General features: G+C 50.5%; 1 protein-coding gene across 10 annotated transcripts in view; it reads right to left on the bottom strand.

The window, feature by feature from the left end:
- Positions 1-19228, bottom strand: part of ANKS6 (ankyrin repeat and sterile alpha motif domain containing 6) — a 66191-nt gene extending 46963 nt beyond the window's left edge. For 9 of the 10 annotated variants that reach the window (XR_004443651.1, XR_004443650.1, XM_033237998.1 and 6 more), the window contains exons 1-8: positions 18812-19218; positions 13212-13714; positions 7948-7992; positions 7072-7276; positions 5542-5648; positions 3257-3405; positions 1568-1766; positions 749-798 (exon numbers count right to left, since the gene is read on the bottom strand). Coding sequence is in view for 8 of the 10 variants with exons in the window: in XM_033237998.1 (XP_033093889.1) it covers positions 749-798; positions 1568-1766; positions 3257-3405; positions 5542-5648; positions 7072-7276; positions 7948-7992; positions 13212-13714; positions 18812-19170 (1617 nt within the window). In the remaining 2 variants the exon portion in view is untranslated. Of the gene's footprint in view, positions 1-748; positions 799-1567; positions 1767-3256; positions 3406-5541; positions 5649-7071; positions 7277-7947; positions 7993-13211; positions 13715-18811 lie in introns of all 10 variants that reach the window. The other variant, XM_033237999.1, reaches the window with a different exon arrangement.
- Positions 19229-20178: the final 950 nt, after the last annotated feature.

Raw genomic sequence — 20178 nt, 5'->3', positions numbered from 1 at the left:
CCTCCCAAAGTGCTGGGATTACAGGCGTGAGCCACTGCTCATGGCCCCAAGAAACTTCTTTAAAGACAGCTGGCATGTGCCCATGGCTACCTCTTTTCCCCTCCTCTCTCCTGCTGGCTGGAATGAGGCCGTGATGGCCAGAGCTCTGGCAGCCATCTTGAACCAAGAGGTGACCTTAGAAATAGAAACCACACATGGGGGACCAACAGGCAAAAAGGACTCAAGTCCCTAACTCCCAGGAGTTATATACTAGTTCTGAACTTTGCTTACTTGAATGAAGTAGGCTGCTATCTTATTTACACCACTGTTATTTGGGGACTTTCTGTTACTCACAGTTGACCCTAATCCTAATACATCTCTAATTTACAGATGAGGAAACTGAGGCCTCCCCAGCCGGAAACATACACTCCTCTTTGACTCCTCTCTCCCCGGTTCTCCACAGCCCAAATGGTGAGTCTTCATTTCTCATGCTGCCCATCAATTCCTACCCTCAATCCCCTGCCTCCCTGAGAACAGGGCTAGGGCTGACACCCAGCGGCTGATCACCAGCACAGCCCTCTCCAGCTTAGAGGTGGCATCTGTTCTGACTCCTCAGTGCCAGAGCTAAGCCTATTGTTACACATTCTGATCACCAACCCTATCTGTGACCACCACAAAGACAAGACAAATGCCCATATCCCTCCTTGTAAATCAATCAACTGATGATTGCCAGAGACCTAAAATGCTTTTAGAAAAGCCCCACACTCACCATAGTTGTCAATAACGCGTCTTCCTTCTCTCCTCTTGTGCTCCCAGGACCTGAGAGACAAATGGAAATTTCCTGAAATGACCCCTCCACGTGTCCACAGCATGAGGATGAGTGACTGGGGCTGGCTTCATCCTGGAAAACCAACTCTCCTGGGTGCTTAAATATTTAATAATAATTGGTATTCGATATTTTAATAGAAGGAAGGCTTTTAAAAGGTATACTGGAGCATGTTTTCAGCTTTTCCATAAACCACTGCCGTGCTGGGTCAGAGAGTGGTGCCCCCAGCTCAATAGTCTGTCTCAGACAGTGGTGCCAGAGGAGCTAATCCAGTTATGGGGAATCTGACTGTTAGAAGGGATCTTATCTATGTTCCAGTCAGTATGCGAATCTCCTTCAGCAAACTGACAAAGTTATCCAAGCTGTTGAATACCTTGAGTGATGGGGAGCTCACTACTCACATCCTCCCAGTAACTCATTTTATCTCAAGATGCTTTCAATATCATAGACCAATCACATTTTATAGGTGGGGAAAACCACCTACCAAAGGCGAGAGAGGATGACTCCCTGTCATCCCTCAGCAGGGAGTGTGGGACAGGAACCTGGGACTCTTGCCACTGGCCAGCACCTTCTCATTCTATCACACTCCTGGTGGTTGTGTCCCTGCCTAAGTCTCTTTTCTACCAGAACAGCCTCTGTGCTCCAGTGTCACATTCCAACATCACCTCACCCCTGACAGCAGCCCAGGAGGTAGGATGAAGGGCAGAGGGTGCAGGCTCAGACCATTCCAAAAATTCTACTGCATGGGCAGGCTTTTCTCACCATTGTCTTTGGTCACAGGGGCTGCATCAGGGAGTGCAGAGCGGCTTGTCTTGTCCTGGGGGGCAGCTCTCATTGTGGAATCCAGAGCTGGCTCAGGCTCGTCAGAGAAAGGCAAAGGCTGGTTGCTGGACAGCCCGCGGGGCAATGTCTGCATCAGTTTGAGCTTTCGGAACCGATTGGACATTCGGTTCCACCAGGACTGCCAAAGGAACGTAGAGCAGAAGTCATGCTCCAGGAAGGGCAAGGAGAGTAGGCGCAGGACCCGCCCAGCCCAGAGATACTGACTACATTCACAGGTGCCTGCCCTCCCCTCTCCTGGGGCCTGGACAGACATTAGTGATCAACGATAGCACCCATTCCCAATAAGCCATGGTTACTCACTAAATCTTTCCTGACCCATACCTTAGGCAGTCATTTCCAATAGCCTGGAGGTGGCAGTGAATCCTATTTGCCATCCCTCATCTAATCAATCTCCTCATTGCACATGAGAAATGGAGACTCAGACAGGAGTGCTGACTTACTTGAGGTCTTACAGTGAACCAGGGACAGATGGACACAGAGGCAGCTCCAGATTCCTAAGCATCTATCATTGCATAATCTCCCTCCTCCTGCTCCGGTGATAACATGAGAGGCATCAGGATCTCTATATCAGGGCCTGGGCCAGCTGCTCCTATAGCTGATCCTCGCCTAGAGAGGACAGGCACTACCTCCCAGGAACACTTGTAACCCATGACCACTCAGAGGTTAACGAACAGCCACGAACGGCGTCTGTGAGGGACTAGCCTATGGAAATGGCAGTAAGAGCAGGAACGAAGGGAGCTATGAGAACACCAGTCAGGAAGGATGCAGAGCTTGAGCCAGCGCCCAGTCTGCAGCCCTCAGAAGGCACTGCCACTCCATGTAGAGTGGGGAGGTGGGCAGACAAAACCAGTGTGTTGTTTTATTTTCTCAGGCATAAAGTAAGTTTGATTTCAAACAAGTAGAGCAGGATGTGGAAGATGAGAAATCCAAAGAGGAAGTCTCAGCTTGCAGTTACAAGCAGCCACTAGAGCTTGTTTCTGGTGTTTCCAGGAAGCTGGCAGGGCCTGTGGACTGCAGGGAGACCCCAGAGTGGCACCATCAGCAAATATCCTGCACAGTAAAGCAGAGGCTGCAAATGGATTCCTTGGGAAGAGAAGTGCTTGCTTTGGCCAGCTCAGTACTAAATCATGCAGAATTTTCTAAAATTCCCTATACTTACTTATAAAGTAAGATTCCATATCAAAATCTGGATTTCCATTTTTTCCTTAAAAAAAAAAAAAAAGAGGTCTAGTAATATAGACCCACAGTCCTTTTTGAGACAAGTTCTTGCTCTGTTGCACAGGCTGGAGTGCAGTGACGTGACCTCGGCTCACTGCAACCACCGCCTCCCAGGCTCAAGCATTTCTCCTGTCTGAGCCTCTGGAGTAGCTGGGATTACAGGCGTGGACCCACATTCTTACAAAGCAGCCACTGTTGCCACAATATGGTCACAGTCACCCCAGTTTTTCCTGGTCCCCCTCGTTTCCTATTGCTCAATGCCAGCTCACCTGCCACCCCTGCTGGGACTCCCCAGCAAAAACCAGCCTGGGTGCATAGGAGGCAGCAGGCTCCCTGCCAGCTCCCATCTCCCTGGCCCCCTAAGCCCCTTTAAGACAGGAAAAGACAAACCTTCAGCCCACCCTTGTCATCGGGCAGCACTGGGATGCTCCAGGGCTGTCGCACCTTCGAGTGGGGCAGGGGTGGCTGGTGGCTCGGACGGCCTTTGTCTTTATTCACCTGCATGCACACAGATGCCAGCAGTCGAACAAGTTCCGTGTCTATGGACACAAAAGGCAGCATTTTACCTGCAAATATGTCTGTTGGGCTATGAGGAGAAGACTCAAGATGACCTCTATCAGACTTAGAACTCAGCCCTGGAGCTCCAGGGCCTGTGTAATTCCAGAATCAAGGCACCTGCCTCTCCATCTGATCTTGAAAAGGTGGCAAACAAAGCCAGCAGGGCTTAACCTACTTAACCAGAAAGAAAAACCGGAAGTCCTCTCTCGTGAGGAACACAGGGCGGACAGTGTGTTTAAAAGCGCAGGCTTCACAGACAGGCTGCAGAGGCTCAGATTCTGCCTCTGTCCCTCCCTGGCTATGTAACTGCAAGTAAATTACAAAGCCTCTCTGTACAGACAAGTCAGCGACATTAATACCCACCACACAAAGGTATCTTGACGATTCATGGGAATTCCTTTAGAGCAATACAAGTGCCTTAAAAATATTAAGTATTACGAAGTTATTATGAACCCAACTCAGTTATATAAAAAAAGCATTGCAAAAAAAGATTGAGAAGAAACTACTCCAAACTATTAACAATGCTTTTTCTTGATGACTATTTCTTTTTTTTTTTTTTTTTTGAGACAAGAGTCTTGCTCTGTCACCCAGGCTGGAGTGCAGTGGCACAATCTTGGCTCACTGCAACCTCCACCTCCTAGGTTCAAGCGATTCTTTGCCTCAGCCTCCCATGTAGCTGGGGCTACAGGGCCCGCCAACATGCCTGGCTGATTTTTGTACTTTTAGTAGAGATGGGGTTTCGCCATGTTGGCCAGGCTGGTCTCGAACTCCTGGCCTCAAGTGATCCACCCAACTCAGCCTCCCAAAGTGCTGGGATTATGGGCATGCGCCATCCACGCAGGGCTATTTCTTTTTTCTCTCCAAGTACTCAATAATAGGCATGAGTTTTTTCAAAAGTTTTGTGTAAACACCTTATTAAAAAACCCACTAGGAAAAATATTCCTAGGAATAGACTGTTTTATTTGGGAAAGGGAATAAATGGCAGTGGAGGCTAGGGAGAAGAGGAACACTGAAAAGACAAGTTTGTCAGAAAAAGTGTGTATGAGATCCAGCGAGAGTGGCTGGGGACTGATTCCAAATAACCAAGTCTTGGCACGTGAAGAAGGTCTCCAATTAGGTGGAGTAGGATCACTAGACTTGGGGCACAGGACTCCAACTCTCTGGCTGGGACAGATCACTTCCCGAGTCTTGGCGACCTCATCTCTTCAAGAGGATATGAACCTCTGCTTCCCCTCTCAGACCTCTTCGAGGGTCAAACAGAACCAAGTGTGCATCTGTGAAGTGCAGGGGCCTGCAGCAGGGAAGGGGTAGCAAGGGTGGTGGTGCTGTGATGAGGAAGGGCACACCCGCTGGCTTCCTCTCTAGTTAAGAGGGCCAGCAGGTGACTTGTAACTATAGACGTCAAAGTCTTCTCTCCCCACAGCCAACAGCTAGAATCCCAGCACAGGGTTCAAGCCTAGCGGGTCAGAACGGCCTCAGAGCTTCTCTCTCTCTGGGTTGCAACTCCAGGGTAATAAGATGACAGATCAGAGGCCTTTCCCCTTGAGCTGGCTAACTGGAAGCCCAGGTCCCAAATGAGGGCCTGTCACAGCAGGGGAAGGTCAAAGGGGAGTAGCAGGTACCAGCCGAGGACCAAGAGGGGTGGAACTAATGGCGACATTCCCAGCACAGGACCCTTGACCCTGCAGCCTCTACCTACACAATTAAGCTGAGGGGGCCATTGCTCTATCTCCCATTCTGCTTATCAAAGGGGCCTTTATGTTTCCGCCTGAGTGACTCAGGATTTCTGGCCGTGAAGCACAGATGCCATTCTAGGGTGTGTGTGGACTGCGAAGTCAGACAGTCAGACACGTCTTATTTTCCTTCCCTCTCTGGAGACTCCTAGGAGGTTGGTGCTGGAAGAAGCCCCCAGGGTCACCTGGTCCAAGTCCAGTGCTCCACTGGGGAGGGAAGGGACTTGCCTAAGGATCATGTGGTAAGCTCCCGACACTTCAGAATGACTTTCCCCCACAAATAAGCAAGTGTATAAAACACAAGTCACAGAGGAGGTGGTTGTCTTGACTCCCAGCCCGAGAAACGCTGGGTAGATTTACAACCCTTTTCTTGAAATTACCCACCGGGATCATTCAGCAGCATCACCAGGTCAAAGGCTGTGTATCCATTTTTTGCACGAAGAGTGACATCAGCCCCTTGGTTTAGCAGATATTTGACAATGTCCTTATTCCTGGGAAGAAAATGCTAGAGTTACATTCACTGAAAGCAAAAGCATGGCTTTGCTCCTGGGCAACAAAACCAACAACATTAACTACAAAGCTCAGTCTCTGAGCATTTAAGAAGGGCATGGAAGGGCAAACAGTCTCATTCTCTCATTCCCTAGCACATGGGCAGGTCAAGCAGGAACATGATTTAAATCAAAGTCTAAGTGTTCCTTCCAGGAACAAAATGAAAACTGAGGCTAGATGTGGTGGCTCACACCTATAATTCCAACACTTTGGGAAGCAAAGACGGGAGGATTGCTTGAGCCCAGGAGTTCGCGACCAGCCTGAGCAACATGGGGGGCCTTGTCTCTACCAAAAATTTTTAAATTTAAAAATTAGCTGGGTGTGGTGGTGCAAGCCTGTAGTCCCAGCTACTTGAGAGACTGAGGCAGGAGGATTGCTTGAGTCTGGGAGGTCAAGGCTGTAGTGAGCCATGATCACGCTACTGCACTCCGGCCTGGCAACAAAGTGAGATACTGTCGGAAAGGGGAAGGGAAGGGGAAGGGGAAGGGGAAGGGAAGGGGAAGGGAAGGGGAAGGGAAAGGGGAAGGGAAAGGGGAAGGGAAAGGGGACCAAACCAAGGGCTCTGCCCAAAAATCACTGACCCCATGGGAGACCCCACTTCTTCCACCCTAAACCAGGACATCTCCATTGGGTAAGTCTCCTACAGACCAAGGTGTCTGAAATAAAATTTCATCCTGGAATTCAATGCTCATTGAAGAAGAAAACAAACTGCTTTCAGATGACGCAGGAAAGTGATCTGATCACCTAAAAGAGGGTAAGGAAAGAACCTCTAATTGGGAGGTTTGATAACTTAGCAGCTACAAGATGCCCACCCCAAAGAGGAGGCCTCCAGGAGGATGACAGCCCACCCTGCTGGGATGATCACATAAGAAGGGGTTCATAAGCACCCTGTAAACACTGAAGCTTATTCAAAAGGAGAGGGGTAGGACACATCTCACCATCAATCATCACAAGACGACAATGGTATGAATCACCAATGTTTACTTCATACAGGGGCTACTTAAGGAGGTCACTATATCTCAGTGTGAAAACTCCAATGAACCAGTCATTGTGTTCAACTGAAACCAACCTAGAGAACCTTATCTCTCTGCATAAAATGCTCCTGCTGCATGGTTTTTCATGGCCACTGGTGAAATTCTGTGATGGGAGAACAGGAATCTGGACACAGAAGGGTGGAAATAAAATGAGCCTGTGCCGCTTTCATTCTTTTCCTTTCTTTTTTTTTTCTTTTGCATGCCTCAATGTCGTCACAGTCTTGGGGTTTGTATGCAGCATCTCAGGACCAGAAGAGCCCATTGGAAACCCCCATCTCAGGCCAGAACATATGTCTGGCCTTGTTGCTGAGGGCGTGGAGCTGGCACTGACCCATGGTAGGTCGCCTGCATGAGGGCTGTCCAGCCATGCACGCTGTCCTGCTTGTCAACATCCGCGTGCCTCTCCACCAGTAGCTGCACCAGAGCCAGCTGCCCCGTAACAGCTGCTAGCATCAGGGGCGTCGCCCCGTCCCCATTGACCAAGTTCACGTGGCTGGGGTCTTCATCGGCAATCTCTTTGACCAGCTGGAAGTTTCCTGCAAACACAAGCAAGAGTCTGGGTGATCTGTGGGCCTGGGACCATAGGCTGATTTATCCTGTGGTTCATGTAACAAACACTTGCCGGCCCTGCCTCTGCAGTGGGCTGCTGGGCATCGTAGGGGATACTAAGAGGGGGTCAGAGATAGCCCCGACTCTCAAATACCTCAGTCTAGGCGGGACAGAGGCAAGCACACGAATGGGTAGAAGTGTTACTAAAAGACAGAAGTATTGTTAGTGTCTTCAGAGAACAGATGAAGGAGACAGAAGAAGACAGAAGGAGAGTTCAGGTCTTGCTGTGGGGTGAGGATCAGGAAAGGCTTCCTAGAGGAAGGGTCTATATCAAGAGAGAAAATTTTAGGCTCAATGCCTCTTTGTCACAAAGAGACTGGAGTGGGTATACAGAGAGGCATTTCAGAGGCAGGAAGAGCTGGGGCATATAGCTAGCCAGTGTTTGGCTGGAGTGGGGATGGAGGCCCTCTGGAGTCTATATGTAGAGCTCCATAATAAATACTGGCCTCCAGGATCTGAACTTCCAAACACCAAACACCAAAATGCCTGTTTCTTTCTCAAATACCCTGGGTGGCCCTGCAAAGGACTACAAATATTAGGTTGGGAGAATGTAGTCCTGTATTCTTAAATATCCAAAAAGATTTTCTAAAGCGCTTACCCATTTTCAATGCATGGAAAATATCAGGTCGCCTTTTCTCTTCATCTGGGTAAACAAAGATTTTAAAAGTTAACCACGGAAAGGTTTAATATAACAGAAAAGTCACAAGGGTGTAACAACACAGCCTGGCTTTAAAAAGCATCTAATTCTCAAAAGCAATCTAATTGGAGACCTACGTAATGGACAAATCCAGCAGCTCTTCTGGAAGGTTTATTACCAAAGAACATCTGAAAACACTTCAGAGACAGATTTTGCCGACAAAACACGAAAGAGCAGCAGATCACGGCCCTGATCTCATGCAAATAAAGCAATCAATTTTAGGCAAAACAAATGTTGGCATATCCTTTCTTAGGTATACTGAAAATTCTTGGGGTCTTGGAAAATCTTGGATTCCTATGGACATTGTTTTAAAAAATTTTTTTCTTCTAAAAACTAAACGTACAATCATAATTCCAAATCAGCTGCTGAGATACCGAGCAGCTGAGCTCTAAGGAAGTTCACAGACACCGCCAACAGAAGAGCCAATGCTCATGTTTTCTTTCCCTCCCATGTAAGAAGCAATCAGAACATGCTCCCTGCCCCAAACCTGCAGACACAGCTGCCCAAAGGCCACTGCCTAATTGGGCATCTTCATGCTGTACCCTGAAGCCCAGCTGCTAGGTTGGGGCCAGACCCCATGCCTACCTGCACAGCTGAGCCTTGCTGCAGCCGCCAGATGCTAGCCCCTCTCTCACATGCTCATCCCACACCTTCCTCCAAGCCTGGGCCAGCAGGTACCCTGCTCCTGTAAGAGCAGGCATCCTCATGGCCAGTCTGCTTGCTAGGGGGCTGAAGGCAGGCCTTCTGCAGTCTTTAACTGATCCCGGGGGACGGAGCAGCTGCCAGAGGGAACTTGTGAATCTGGGCTGACTCTGGTCCAGATAAGCCCTCTCGAGCAGCTGGGAGGAAGCTGCAGCCCGGGGCAAGGAGCACTGAGTGTGGAGTCAGTGCATAAGAATTTCAGTGCACATTTTTAGAGTAAGCTGCCTCTTCATCACAAATGTGGGGATAACATCCCTTTCATCTGGCTGTTGCAGGGATCAAATGATGTTAAAGCCCCATTCAAAGAACAATTATTTCTTTACTAGCAACCAGCAAGGTGAACCCCAGAATTCTTTTTATGAGATGGAGTCTCACTCTGTTGCCCAGACTGGAGTGCAGTGGTGTGATCTCGGCTCACTGCAACCTCTGCCTCCTGGGTTCAAGTGATTCTTGTGCCTCAGCCTCCCGAGTAGCTGGGATTACAGGCACATGCCACCACACCCGGCTAATGTTTGTAAGAGACAGTGTTTCGCCATGTTGGCCAGGCTGGTCTGGAACTCCTGACCTCGAGTGATCTGCCTGCCGTGGCCTCCCAAACTGCTGGGATTGCAGGCATGAGCCACCGCTCCAGGCCAGAACCCCAGAATTCCTTTATTTTTTTATTTTTTGAGACGGAGTCTTGCCCTGTCTCCCAGGCTAGAGGGCAGTGGTGAGATCTTGGCTCACTGCAATCTCCACCTCCTGGGTTCAAGCGATTCTTCTGCCTCAGCTTCCAGTGTAGCTGGGATTACAGGCACCTGCCACCACACCTGGCTAATTTTTGCATTTTTAGTAGAGACGGGGTTTCACCATCTAGGGCAGGTTGGTCTCGAACTCCTGACCTCATGATCCACCCATCTCCGCCTCCCAAAGTGCTGGGATTACAGGCGTGAGCCACCACACCCGGCCAGAATCCCAGAATTCTTAATGAGAAGTACAGACACTGCCACAGGACACAGTACATCAATTTTGCCTGTGAATTACTATCAAGAAACAATTTTGCACCTGACTTTTAAAAAAATATGTCATGTTCCTTCAAGTATTCAAGAACCATCTTTGCTGTGTGGGGGGGTCTTCTCATGCCAAGACCTTTCCACAGAAGAGTGTCACCTGGTCTTAGTGTTTGCTGCTAAGCAACCATCTGACACAAGTTAATCACTGACAGCGGAGCCTGGCCCCAGGAGGCAGGGGCAGCTGTGTCCTGACACCCAGTGACTCTGGGCATGTCTCCTCCTCACTTGGGGCTTCAGCTTTCTCATCTATATCCAAGCAGTCCCAGGGACCCTGCCCCATCCCAAGGAAAAGAAATCTGCTCCAACCTCCACATCACAACCTCAGTGGGGAGTCAGGGGCGTCACAATGACAGCTACCGCATCAAAGGTACTCTGTTCTGCTGCTAATGAAAGGCAGAGACCAGGGGACCTCCAAGGCCTTGGTGGCGGCTGGATTTCCAGGCACTGCACAGTAAGAGCTGGGGCTCCTATTATTTATTTCATAATCTGTCATTTTCAATAGCACAGCCTGCACCCTACCTGGGGCTCTTCTCAGGGATCCCCCAGGGCCAACACACTCCCTCAGGTCCTGCATGTCTGCTGCAGTCCCACCTTCTCAAGGTTGCCCAACCACTCCATTTGACACAGCAGCCTGCATTGTCCCAGCTCTGCCACACCCAACCTCTTTACATTGCCCTTTTTTTTTTTTTTTTTAACCTCATGGCACTTACCACCTACCCTACTATATATTTAATATGTATATTTCCTATTGACTGCCTGTCTCCCCTTATCGAGGCCAAGGTCCTCAAGGGCAGAGATTAGGATCTCATTTGTTCACCGATGTATCCAAAGTGCCTAGAAAGGTGCCTGATACATAGCAGGCCTCAGTACATATTTGTGAAGTATCGGAATGAATGTATGATCAATCAAAACATAAGAGTTTCCATTTATTGGATGTTGTGTATGTGCCACGGCACTGCGATAAAAATTTTACAGGCATGATCTTACTATTCCTCACAAAAATCTCCTAAGAAAAGTGTCTTTATTATGACTATTTTATGAAAAAAAACACTGAAGTCCTGCAGGGCTAATTAACATCACCAAGACCACCCAGGTACAGAGTGGGAGAACTGAGCCTCAGGCTGGGTCTGCTTGATGGGAACATGACCCGATCCTGCTGGAAGACCCGAGGTTCGCTCCCGTCAAATACACCGACAACACTATGGAGTAACGCCAGTTCTCATGTGTTCCCTCTGGGCCAGGTAGGATCTCACGTGACCCCCACAGCAGTCCTGAGGTGGGTGTCACTCCTACCAACCATTTGTGGAGAAGGAAATGGGAGCTTGGTGAACTCAGGCAACCAGTTCAAGGTCCCTTGGCCAGCAGGGGCATAGCCAGGGTCGAACCAAGTAAACAGTGACCTTGGCCACATCCACCAATGTGTCTCAGCCTCTGCGTCTTGGGGAAATGAGGGCATCACCATCCCATGATGCCAGGACAATCCCTAAAGTGAGGCCTGTCAGAAGCTAAGCCCGAGGGCACTCTGTGAAGATTCAAGATGCAGAGGCTGAGGAAACCTGGGAAGGAAAACGCACACACAGCAGAAGAGGCACAGCTCGGCACGCACGGGCACGTGCAAGTTCTGGAGTGTCCACTTCTGAGCCTGAGTTCCCTCCCCTGCAAAATGGGGGAACACCCTCCTCAGAGGGTCCCTGCGAGGGTGAGGGGAGATTCAGCATGGCAGGTGTGCTGGGCACGACAGGACCTGGGAAAGGCAGATCCTTTCCCCATCCCCGCCATAAACAACCCAAACCTTTAAAGGAGAGCAATGGCCTTGTGTCAAAAACAAAAACAAAATAAAACCCTGTCCTAGGAGACTGGGACCCTAAGTTCTAATTGCAAGCCTGTATGAGTACCTAACACTCTACTGTGCCGAGTATCTCACACACCAGAGGATAACCTGCCTTCTGCTCACCACCACCCCGTAGTAGTTGCCATTGTGTCCATTTCACAGATGAGGCAAAGGCTCAGAAGAGGCATGCGTTAAACCAGCTTCTAGAGCCCATGCAGAAGGTGCAGGTGGGAGAATCACCTCTAGGTGCTCTTCCCATGGAATCCTCAACTCCTGAGTGTCACTCACTCAGTTTCCAATGGGTGTGCGACCTTTGACCAGCTTTCTGCCCTCTCTGGGCCTCAGTTTCCCACCTGGACAAAGTAAGAGTTCTCTTGACTTCAGATAGGTCTTCCTAAACTTCACTTCTTTTTCCTTCTCATTTGAGCGTCCTCTTCATTTTTGCCACCTCTCTGTCATTACAGGCTTTTAAAACATGTTTATTTCAGACTTGTTCTGATTGGATGGTATATTTCTTTTTTTTTTTTTTTTGGAGAGTATATTTCTAATAAGCATTTACCAAATTTTTAGCATCTCTTAATTGATGGGGCCACTGTATATTCTTTCAATGGTAACAAACTTAACACTTTCAGGTCTTTTTAGCCAATGTGCCTGAAGCTACTTTCTTCAGTTCTTGACCTCTCAGAGCTAGATGCTTATATACACTGCAGCCCACCTACTGTTACTCCCTGGCTGTCAGTCCTGCCATCGAAGTCAGGCCTTTTACATAGACAGAGGGTACCAAGGCTGTGTGTCGCAATCTTATTGCAAACGGTGCATTAGAGGTTTTGAAACGTGGTATGTCCTGTGGCAGATTTGCTAAGGATTGTTTAGACAACCCTTTACATGCCAGAGAGATGGCAAGAAGTTAAAAAAGAAAAAAAGACACACTGCTAGATGTTTTTAAAAAAACTAATTTTCACCAATTTTACATGAATTAGTGTTTGAGAAATGATCAGGGCAGAGGAGGTCAGGCACACTATTGTACAGCAGGGGCTGGCCAACTATAGCCCATGGCTCAAATATGCCCCACTGCCTGTCTTTGTAATTGTAATTTATTGGAACCTAGCCACAACTGACTCATTTACATATTATATGCATAGCCACACCCATTCATTTACTCATTACATATGTAAGGCTGCTTTCACTCTAGCAGAAGTGACTACTGTAGTTTTAACAGAGACCGTATGGTCCATACAGTCTATTTGGCCTTTTACAGAAAAAGTTTGCCAAACCTTATTCTAGAAGGACCCCAGAACCAACTGCATCAGAATGATGTGGTTAGGGAGAGCAGCCTTGTTATGGAGGCTTCCAGACTCTTGCCCAGGGCTACCAAATCAGACTCTGCAGAGAATGGGCCCAGAACCTGCATGTCACAGGCAATCTCCCCGATACTTAAGCACACCACTTCCTCAGTCTCACTGGTCTGCAGGGCTGGACTCTGAGTTCTGTGTGTCCTTCCAGTAGAGCAATCCTCAGCTTAAGCCACATAAACACAATTTGGGGTCCTCTGTGAAGTCACGGAGGGCATGCAGCCTGACCTGTTTTGGGCCTGACGGTGGTCATCGGGTCCAGGTAGTCTACAAGGTCCCTGTGCTTGCAGTCCAGTGCAACCTCGAAGGCGGTCTTCTCCAGCACGCTGAGGTGGTCAGGGTTGGCGCCCTTCTCCACCAGTTGCTGGGCCACTCCAAGCCGCCCAGTGAGTGCAGCCAGCATCAGTGGGCTCCAGCCCACGGTCCGGGCTGCGCGGTTGGGGTCCGCGCCCCACTCCATCAGTAGACGCACCACGGCCTCGTGCCCGTGCTGGATGGCGGCCATCAGGGCCGTGATGTCCAGGGGCTCATCCCTGTTGCCGCCCAACCCCAGTTGCTCGCCCGAAGGGTGGTGATGGTCCACAAAGGCACCGGCTTCCAGGAGCAGCTTCACCACACCCAGGTGGCCGCCCCGAGAAGCCACAGTGAGCACACTGGCCCCTAGCCGGTTCTGGGCATTGACATCAGCCCCGTGATCCAACAGGAGGTGTGCCACACTCACATGCCCAAATCTGCCAGGAAGATGGAGAATTAGTGACACTAAACACACAGCACTCGGGAGACAGCTTTTGTCGTCCTGAATTGTCATGAATTATTAGTCCTGACAGCTATTCATAATAAGAGTCTTATTCTGGTGCCAGGCACTGTGCCAGTCCCACAGATACAGATGCACCATCATGAAGGTGAGCAGCTGCCCTGCCCGGGTTCAAATCCAGCTCTCCCCACCACCAGCTGCACGACCTTTAGGAAGAACTTGGATTTCTTTGTGCCTTCATTTCCTGATCTGTAAAATGGGGATATAACTGTGCCAACTTCAAGGGTTGTTGGGGATTAAATGAGTTGTATGTAAAGCACCTGGCTCTGTGCCTGACCACAGGAAGCATCACATCAATGTTAGCGATTGTTAGCTATTACAACTGTTCATGTTACATTACTCAACATGCCAAGGGGAACCCAGCTGGTAAGGGGCGGAATCGGGGTCAGGACAGGTCTGTGTGAATCCCGCTGCCCTTGCTTTTTCCCCTACACCATGCTGTCTCTTACATTTCAGACAGTCCATTTTATTGTTTTATAGCCTGGGAATCTGTCTCTCTGCCTGTGCTCTAATTTCCACACAGGCAGGGCCCATGTCTGATTCATTTCTACCCACCCCCCCATCCCCAAAAGCACACACCCCATGCCAAGAGGTGTGGCAAGGTTGTGGTCAGCAGATGGGCTGGGCATTGCGGCCTGGAGGCCTACTGCCACCTGCTGGCAGGAATGTTTGCTGCAGGTGGCTGAGGATCCGGCCTAGGCCAGATGTTCCTCAATGAAGTCACTGCTGGGCCCCTGAAGAGACAAATCTGCACCTACCAACTTCCTAACACCGGAGAAGGAAAACAGGTGCCTCTTCCCAGCAAAATCGCTTCCTTCTTTTAACACCAGAGGGCAGAAAAGCTATGTTTTTGGTGTCTCTGGTGGGCTCAGAGCTGTGTATCTCCAAGCTAGAAGCAGCCCCGGACTAACAAGAAAACACTGACGAGATGGGGGCTGTCTACTCCAGGTTTTCGAGACCACAAAGCCACTGTCATGTCTGCACCTGTGAGACAGCTTTCTGGGTTTCTCGATGCTCAGCCCTCTTTCCCGGGCGCCAGTTTTGCACCTCATCTAAACCCAGGACCTCCCTCCTCCTGGCAGCTGGCAGCTAGCAGCCGGGCCAGGGCTGAACTCTGTCCGAGGCTCCAGCTGAATACCTTCTGGGACGTGAACCTGAACAGCATGGGGCTCCTCAGCTGCGGAGCAAGAGCCTGGTGACACAGCTCCACCAGCTGCAGGGGACTGGGCCTCTTGACCTCCACTCCCAGAGCAGAAAGGGACAAGGCAAACTGAAACCAACTCAATGCAGAAAGCTGCACCCCAATGTCCCCCCACCTCCAGTCTTGTTCCCTCCTGCCCATCCTCCATGCGACCCCCAAATGATATTCTCCAAACCCAAATCTGTCACTCCCCAGCTTCTGACTGCCGAAGACCTGACTGCTTTGCCAACCTTACTTCCTCCCGCTCCCACACCACACCTTCCTGCCTCCACCACAACTTCACCATCAGAGGACTCTCCTGTCCTTATCTACTCAGCACACCCCCAACCGTGTCCTGCTTCAGGAGTCGGCTCAGCTCTCATCCACTCCAAGCAGCTTCCAGACCACCCCTCACCAGACTACGTCAGTGCCCCTCTTCTAAGCATCTAATTCCACGGGCTTGCCGCTGGCTGCACGTGAGCCCTCTTTCTCTAATTCTCTCTCTGCACCCACCAACTTCCTAATACCAGTGGCGGGCTCTCCAAGGACAGGACAGGGTTCCAGGCATGTTGTTTCCCCAGCCCCTATCATAGTGGCTGATCCACATCAGGGCTCAGTAAATTTTGTCAAACAAACTGAGTAAATGAATGCATAAATGGCATAACCACATAGGGGAAGGTCCAGAGGTGAGCAGTGGAAATCACTGAAGAACTGGTGTATCCTCTACTGTAGCAGAGATTTCTAAAAGATTACACTAGTTATCGAGCATGAGATAAAATCTAGCATAATCCCTAACAGCAGATTACAAGGTGCTGTCACATTTTTATCTCATTTGATCTTAATAAACCCCGAGATAAACTCACAGATTAGGAAACTGAAGATTACAGTGGAAAGCAATTAATCTAAAGCCTCTCAATTTGAACGTGATAAAGTCAAAAGTTGAACCTGGACTCAAAATCGAAGCTCCAGTATAACCAATTTTTTAAGGAAGAAAAAAGGGCCGAATTAGAGCAGAAACAGTGAAATTTGGAAGGTTTTCTGAATTAGTGAGTAGCCCAAGAGAGCACTCAACTATGCGGAAAATAAAACAGGATTCAAGCAAGGCTGAGATAATGTTGTGGAGGCTAAGTTTCTAATAGGTAACTGCTGGAGATGGGCATGCGAGGGGCTTTCTGAACAGGTGCTGTGATTACTGATGAATTTCAGCAATTAACACCTGTGTTTAAAGAGCTGTCACACATTTTCCCCTCTCAAAGCACCGGGCTGAGAGTCCAGCTCTGCCCCACTGGCAGGCAGGAAACGAAGGGTAGGGAAAGAAGGTAAACACTATGCAACCCTGTCCCTAGGAGAGAAGTCTCCGGCAAATTTGGCAAGCCGCTTCCTCGCCACCAACATCAAGAGGGAAACTATCAGTTACAGGATTCATGGCTGGGAGCACAGGCTCTGGAGCCACCTCCCTAGGTGTGCATCTGTCTGGCGACTTGGTAGCTATGTGACTTAGGCAAGTTATTTAACTTCTCTGTTCCTCAATTCCTCATCTATGAAATGAGGATGACAACAGTACCTCCTTCCTAAGGTTTTGTATAGATCGAATGAGTTAATTCATTTAAAGCACTTAGCACAGTGCTTGACTGAAAGTTGGAGCTCAATAAAGGTTACTTTTTTTTTTTTTTTTTTTTTTTGAGATGGAGTCTTGCTGTTGCCAGGCTGGAGTGCAGTGGCAGGATCTCAGCTCACTGCAACCTCCACCTCCTGGGTTCAAGCGATTCTCCTGCCTCAGCCTCCCGAGTAGCTGGGACTACAGGCACGTGCCACCATGCCCACGCCACCACGCCCAGTTAATATTTGTATTTTTAGTAGAGACAGGGTTTCACTATGTTGGCCAGGCTGGTCTCGATCTCTTGAGCTCGTGATCTGCCTGCCTCGGACTCCCAAAGTGCTGGGATAACAGGCGTGAGACACCGCACCTGGCCAAAGGTTACCTGTTATTTTAAGAACAGGAAAAAACATGGCGGAGCACAGTGGCTCACACAAAATCAAGAGATCGAGACCAGCCTGGCCAACATAGTGAAACCCTGTCTCTACTAAAAATACAAAAATTAGCTGGGCAGGGTGGCACAGGTGTGGTGGCACGTGCCTGTAATTCCAGCTACTTGGGAGGCTGAGGCAGGAGAACCGCTTTAACCCGGGAGGCAGAGGTTGCAGTGAGTCGAGATCGCGCCACTGCACTCCAGCCTGGTGACAGAGCGAGACTCTGTCTCAAAAAAAAAAAAAAAGGAAAAAGGAAAAAACACTAACGTCACCATTTCTAATACTAAAACATCCACAAGAGCCCAAAAGCACAGGGTGTCTGATAGTCTGGCCTGATGCACACAGACAGCTGGGATGATAAATAGATGCTCACTTAGACCGAGCGTGGTGGCTGCCAGGGGTGCGGTTTTGAGCAGGATTCTGGGGCATATCCAGATCCAAAGAAGAAGAGCACAAGGCTGGAAGGTGTCAGCACATGGGCCACGCATTTGCCGACCCCGATCTGAGGGACAGACACACTATACATCCTTCTGGAAGTCTTCCATACATACTACTCCTCAACTTGACCTTTTGGTATGAATTACGCAGCAGAAAGCTGGAGCACAACTCAACACAGGCAGAGATGCTACCTGAATATATAGTCGGTGTCACACCACCTGAGGAACAGCACATTTTAAAATACCCAGGCTCAGACTATCCTGCAGAACTTGATTAAAACTGGTGATCGGGGTCTCCGAGACACTCCTAGGCATGTTAGTGCTGCAGTCACAAACCTCACTCAGTAAATTCCTCAGCTCCCCCCTCCCCCCATTCCCTGGCATCTGCCTTCTCTCCAGGGGGGACTAGTACATCATTCTACTCATACATAATTCTACCAGTCCTACCAGCTCGTGCACCCAAGCCTTTGCATGGGCCTCCCATCATGCCCTTCCCACATCCCACTTGTTCTGTCCTAGCTAATTGTCAGGCATCCATGTGGAGGTTATCTCCACGTGGATATAAACATCATTTCTACCAGAAACCTTCCCCAATGTCTCCAAAATGGGTCAACTGCCCCCAGAGCTACTCAAACCTTTCCGGTCAAGCTTGTTCCTTTGCCTGGCCTGTCCACCACTGCCCTGGGTGGTGACTCTGCCTGGTCTCGGAGCATCCTCAACGCCAAGCCAGGAAGGGAAAGCAGGTTCTGAGGAAACCCTTACTACAATAAGAAATGAATTAAATCAGGCTGGGCGCAGTGGCTCACGCCTGTAATCCCAGCACTTTGGAAGGCTGAGGTGGGCGGATCACAACGTCAGGAAATCAAGACCATCTTGGTTAACACGGTGAAACCCCGCCTCTACTAAAAAAATAAAAATAAAAATAAAAAATAGTCGGGTGTGGTGGTGGGCGCCTGTAGTCCCAGCTACTCGGGAGGCTGAGGCAGGAGAATGGCATGGATCCGGGAGGAGGACCTTGTAGTGAGCTGAGATCGCGCCACTGCACTCCAGTCTGGGCGACAGAGCCAGACTCCATTTCAAAAAAAAAAAAAAAAGAAATGAATTAAATCTCTAAGGTTCTAAGTCTCTACGATTCTGTTCGCTGTCTCCAGATTCTATTCTGAAAGGCCAAAGTTTCTAAGAATCTGATTTTATGTTAATACAAAAGTATTTCCACTTCTATGCTCAAAGTTTACCAAAGACTACTCAAAGTTGACCATTCTAATTCTAAGGAGTCCTTAACTCTTGACCTCCCGGGGCATCTGGCCGCCGGGGAGATCCGGCCGCCGGGGGCCGCGTCCCGAGCCCCCGAGCCCCGCCGCCTCACCTGGCCGCCTGCATGAGCGCGCTCCAGCCGTAGTGGTTGCGGCTGTTGACCGAGGCACCGCGACGCAGCAGGAAGCGCACCAGCGGTTCGTGGCCCCCGGCCGCGGCGAACTGCAGTGCGGTGTTGCCCGCCTCGTCCGAGCAGTCCACGGGCACCGGAGCCCCGACTGCCGCCGCTGCTGCGGCCCCGGGCCCGGCCGCCTCGGCCCCCACCGGCTCCGCGCCCGCTTCCGGCTCCGCGCCGCGCTCGGCTGGCTCCGCCGCCCCCGGCTCCAGCAGCCGCCGCGCGGTCTCCGTGTCGCCCTGGTCACACGCGCGCAGCAGCAGCTGGAAGGCCGGGGGCAGCCCGCCCTCGCCCATCGCCGCCGCCACGCGCGGCCCGCGCCCGTCCGCCCTGCCGGCCGCGTCGGCTCCGCCCCCGGATACCGCCCGCCGGCGCCCCCTTCCGGCCGCCCGCCCGCACCGCGCGCCTACTGTGTGCCGGGAGCGCGCCGGGGCCGGGGCCGCGCGCCTACTGTGTGCCGGGAGCGCGCTGGAGCCGGGGCCGCGCGCCTACTTTGTGCCGGGAGCGCGCCAAGGCGAGGGCTGCGCACCTCCAGTGCCCGCACTCCGGAGTCCAGGGAAGCTCAGAGAAGCCCCTGCTGCAGGCCCGCATGTCCCCTTCTGCCTCTTCGGCGCCCGCTCGCCGCCCTGTCCCGGAGCTCCAGAGACTTCCTGCCAGGGCAGAGGTGGGAGCGGCGACCCCATCCCCTCTTCACACTGCGGCCAGGGCCCTCATTATGGTTTTGATTTGCATTTCTCTGATGGTGAATGATGTTGACCATTTTTTCATATGTTTGTTGGCTGCTTGTATGTCTTCTTTTAAGAAGTGTCTGTTCATGTCCCGGGTCTGAGTCCGCAGCTGCATGGGCCTTGACTTTACTAGCGGGCTCCGCTGACCCCACCCCAGCCTCTGGCGCTGAACCTGCGCTTCCAGAATAAGGAAGCGGCTGAATTAAGGAACGAGCAGGTTTATTGTTTCCTCACAGTGTCCTGCAGTGCCCTTAATGCCCCTCCTTCATCTGGGCCGGGCTGCTGGGGCTACAAGCGCCTCCTGTACCTTTTCTCTCTCTTTTATTTCAACTTTTATTATAGATTAAAGGGTACACGTGCAGGTTTGTTACATGGGTACATTGCGCGACGCTGAGGCTTGGGGTCCCAACGATCCCGTCACCCAGGCAGTAAGCATAATACCCACCAAGAGGTTCTTCAGCCTAGAGTCCCCTCTATCCCTCCCTGGTTAGCGATCCCCAGCGTTTATTGTTCCCATCTTTGTGTCCATGTGTACTCAATGTTCAGCTCCCACTTATAAGTGAGAACATGTAGTAT

This window comes from Trachypithecus francoisi, unplaced genomic scaffold (genome assembly GCF_009764315.1).
Source record: "Trachypithecus francoisi isolate TF-2019V2 unplaced genomic scaffold, Tfra_2.0 Lachesis_group16, whole genome shotgun sequence".
Classification (NCBI taxonomy): Eukaryota; Metazoa; Chordata; class Mammalia; order Primates; family Cercopithecidae; genus Trachypithecus; species Trachypithecus francoisi.
The sequence above is the reverse complement of the archived record's forward strand: the minus strand, read 5'-3'. Positions and strand labels throughout refer to the sequence as shown.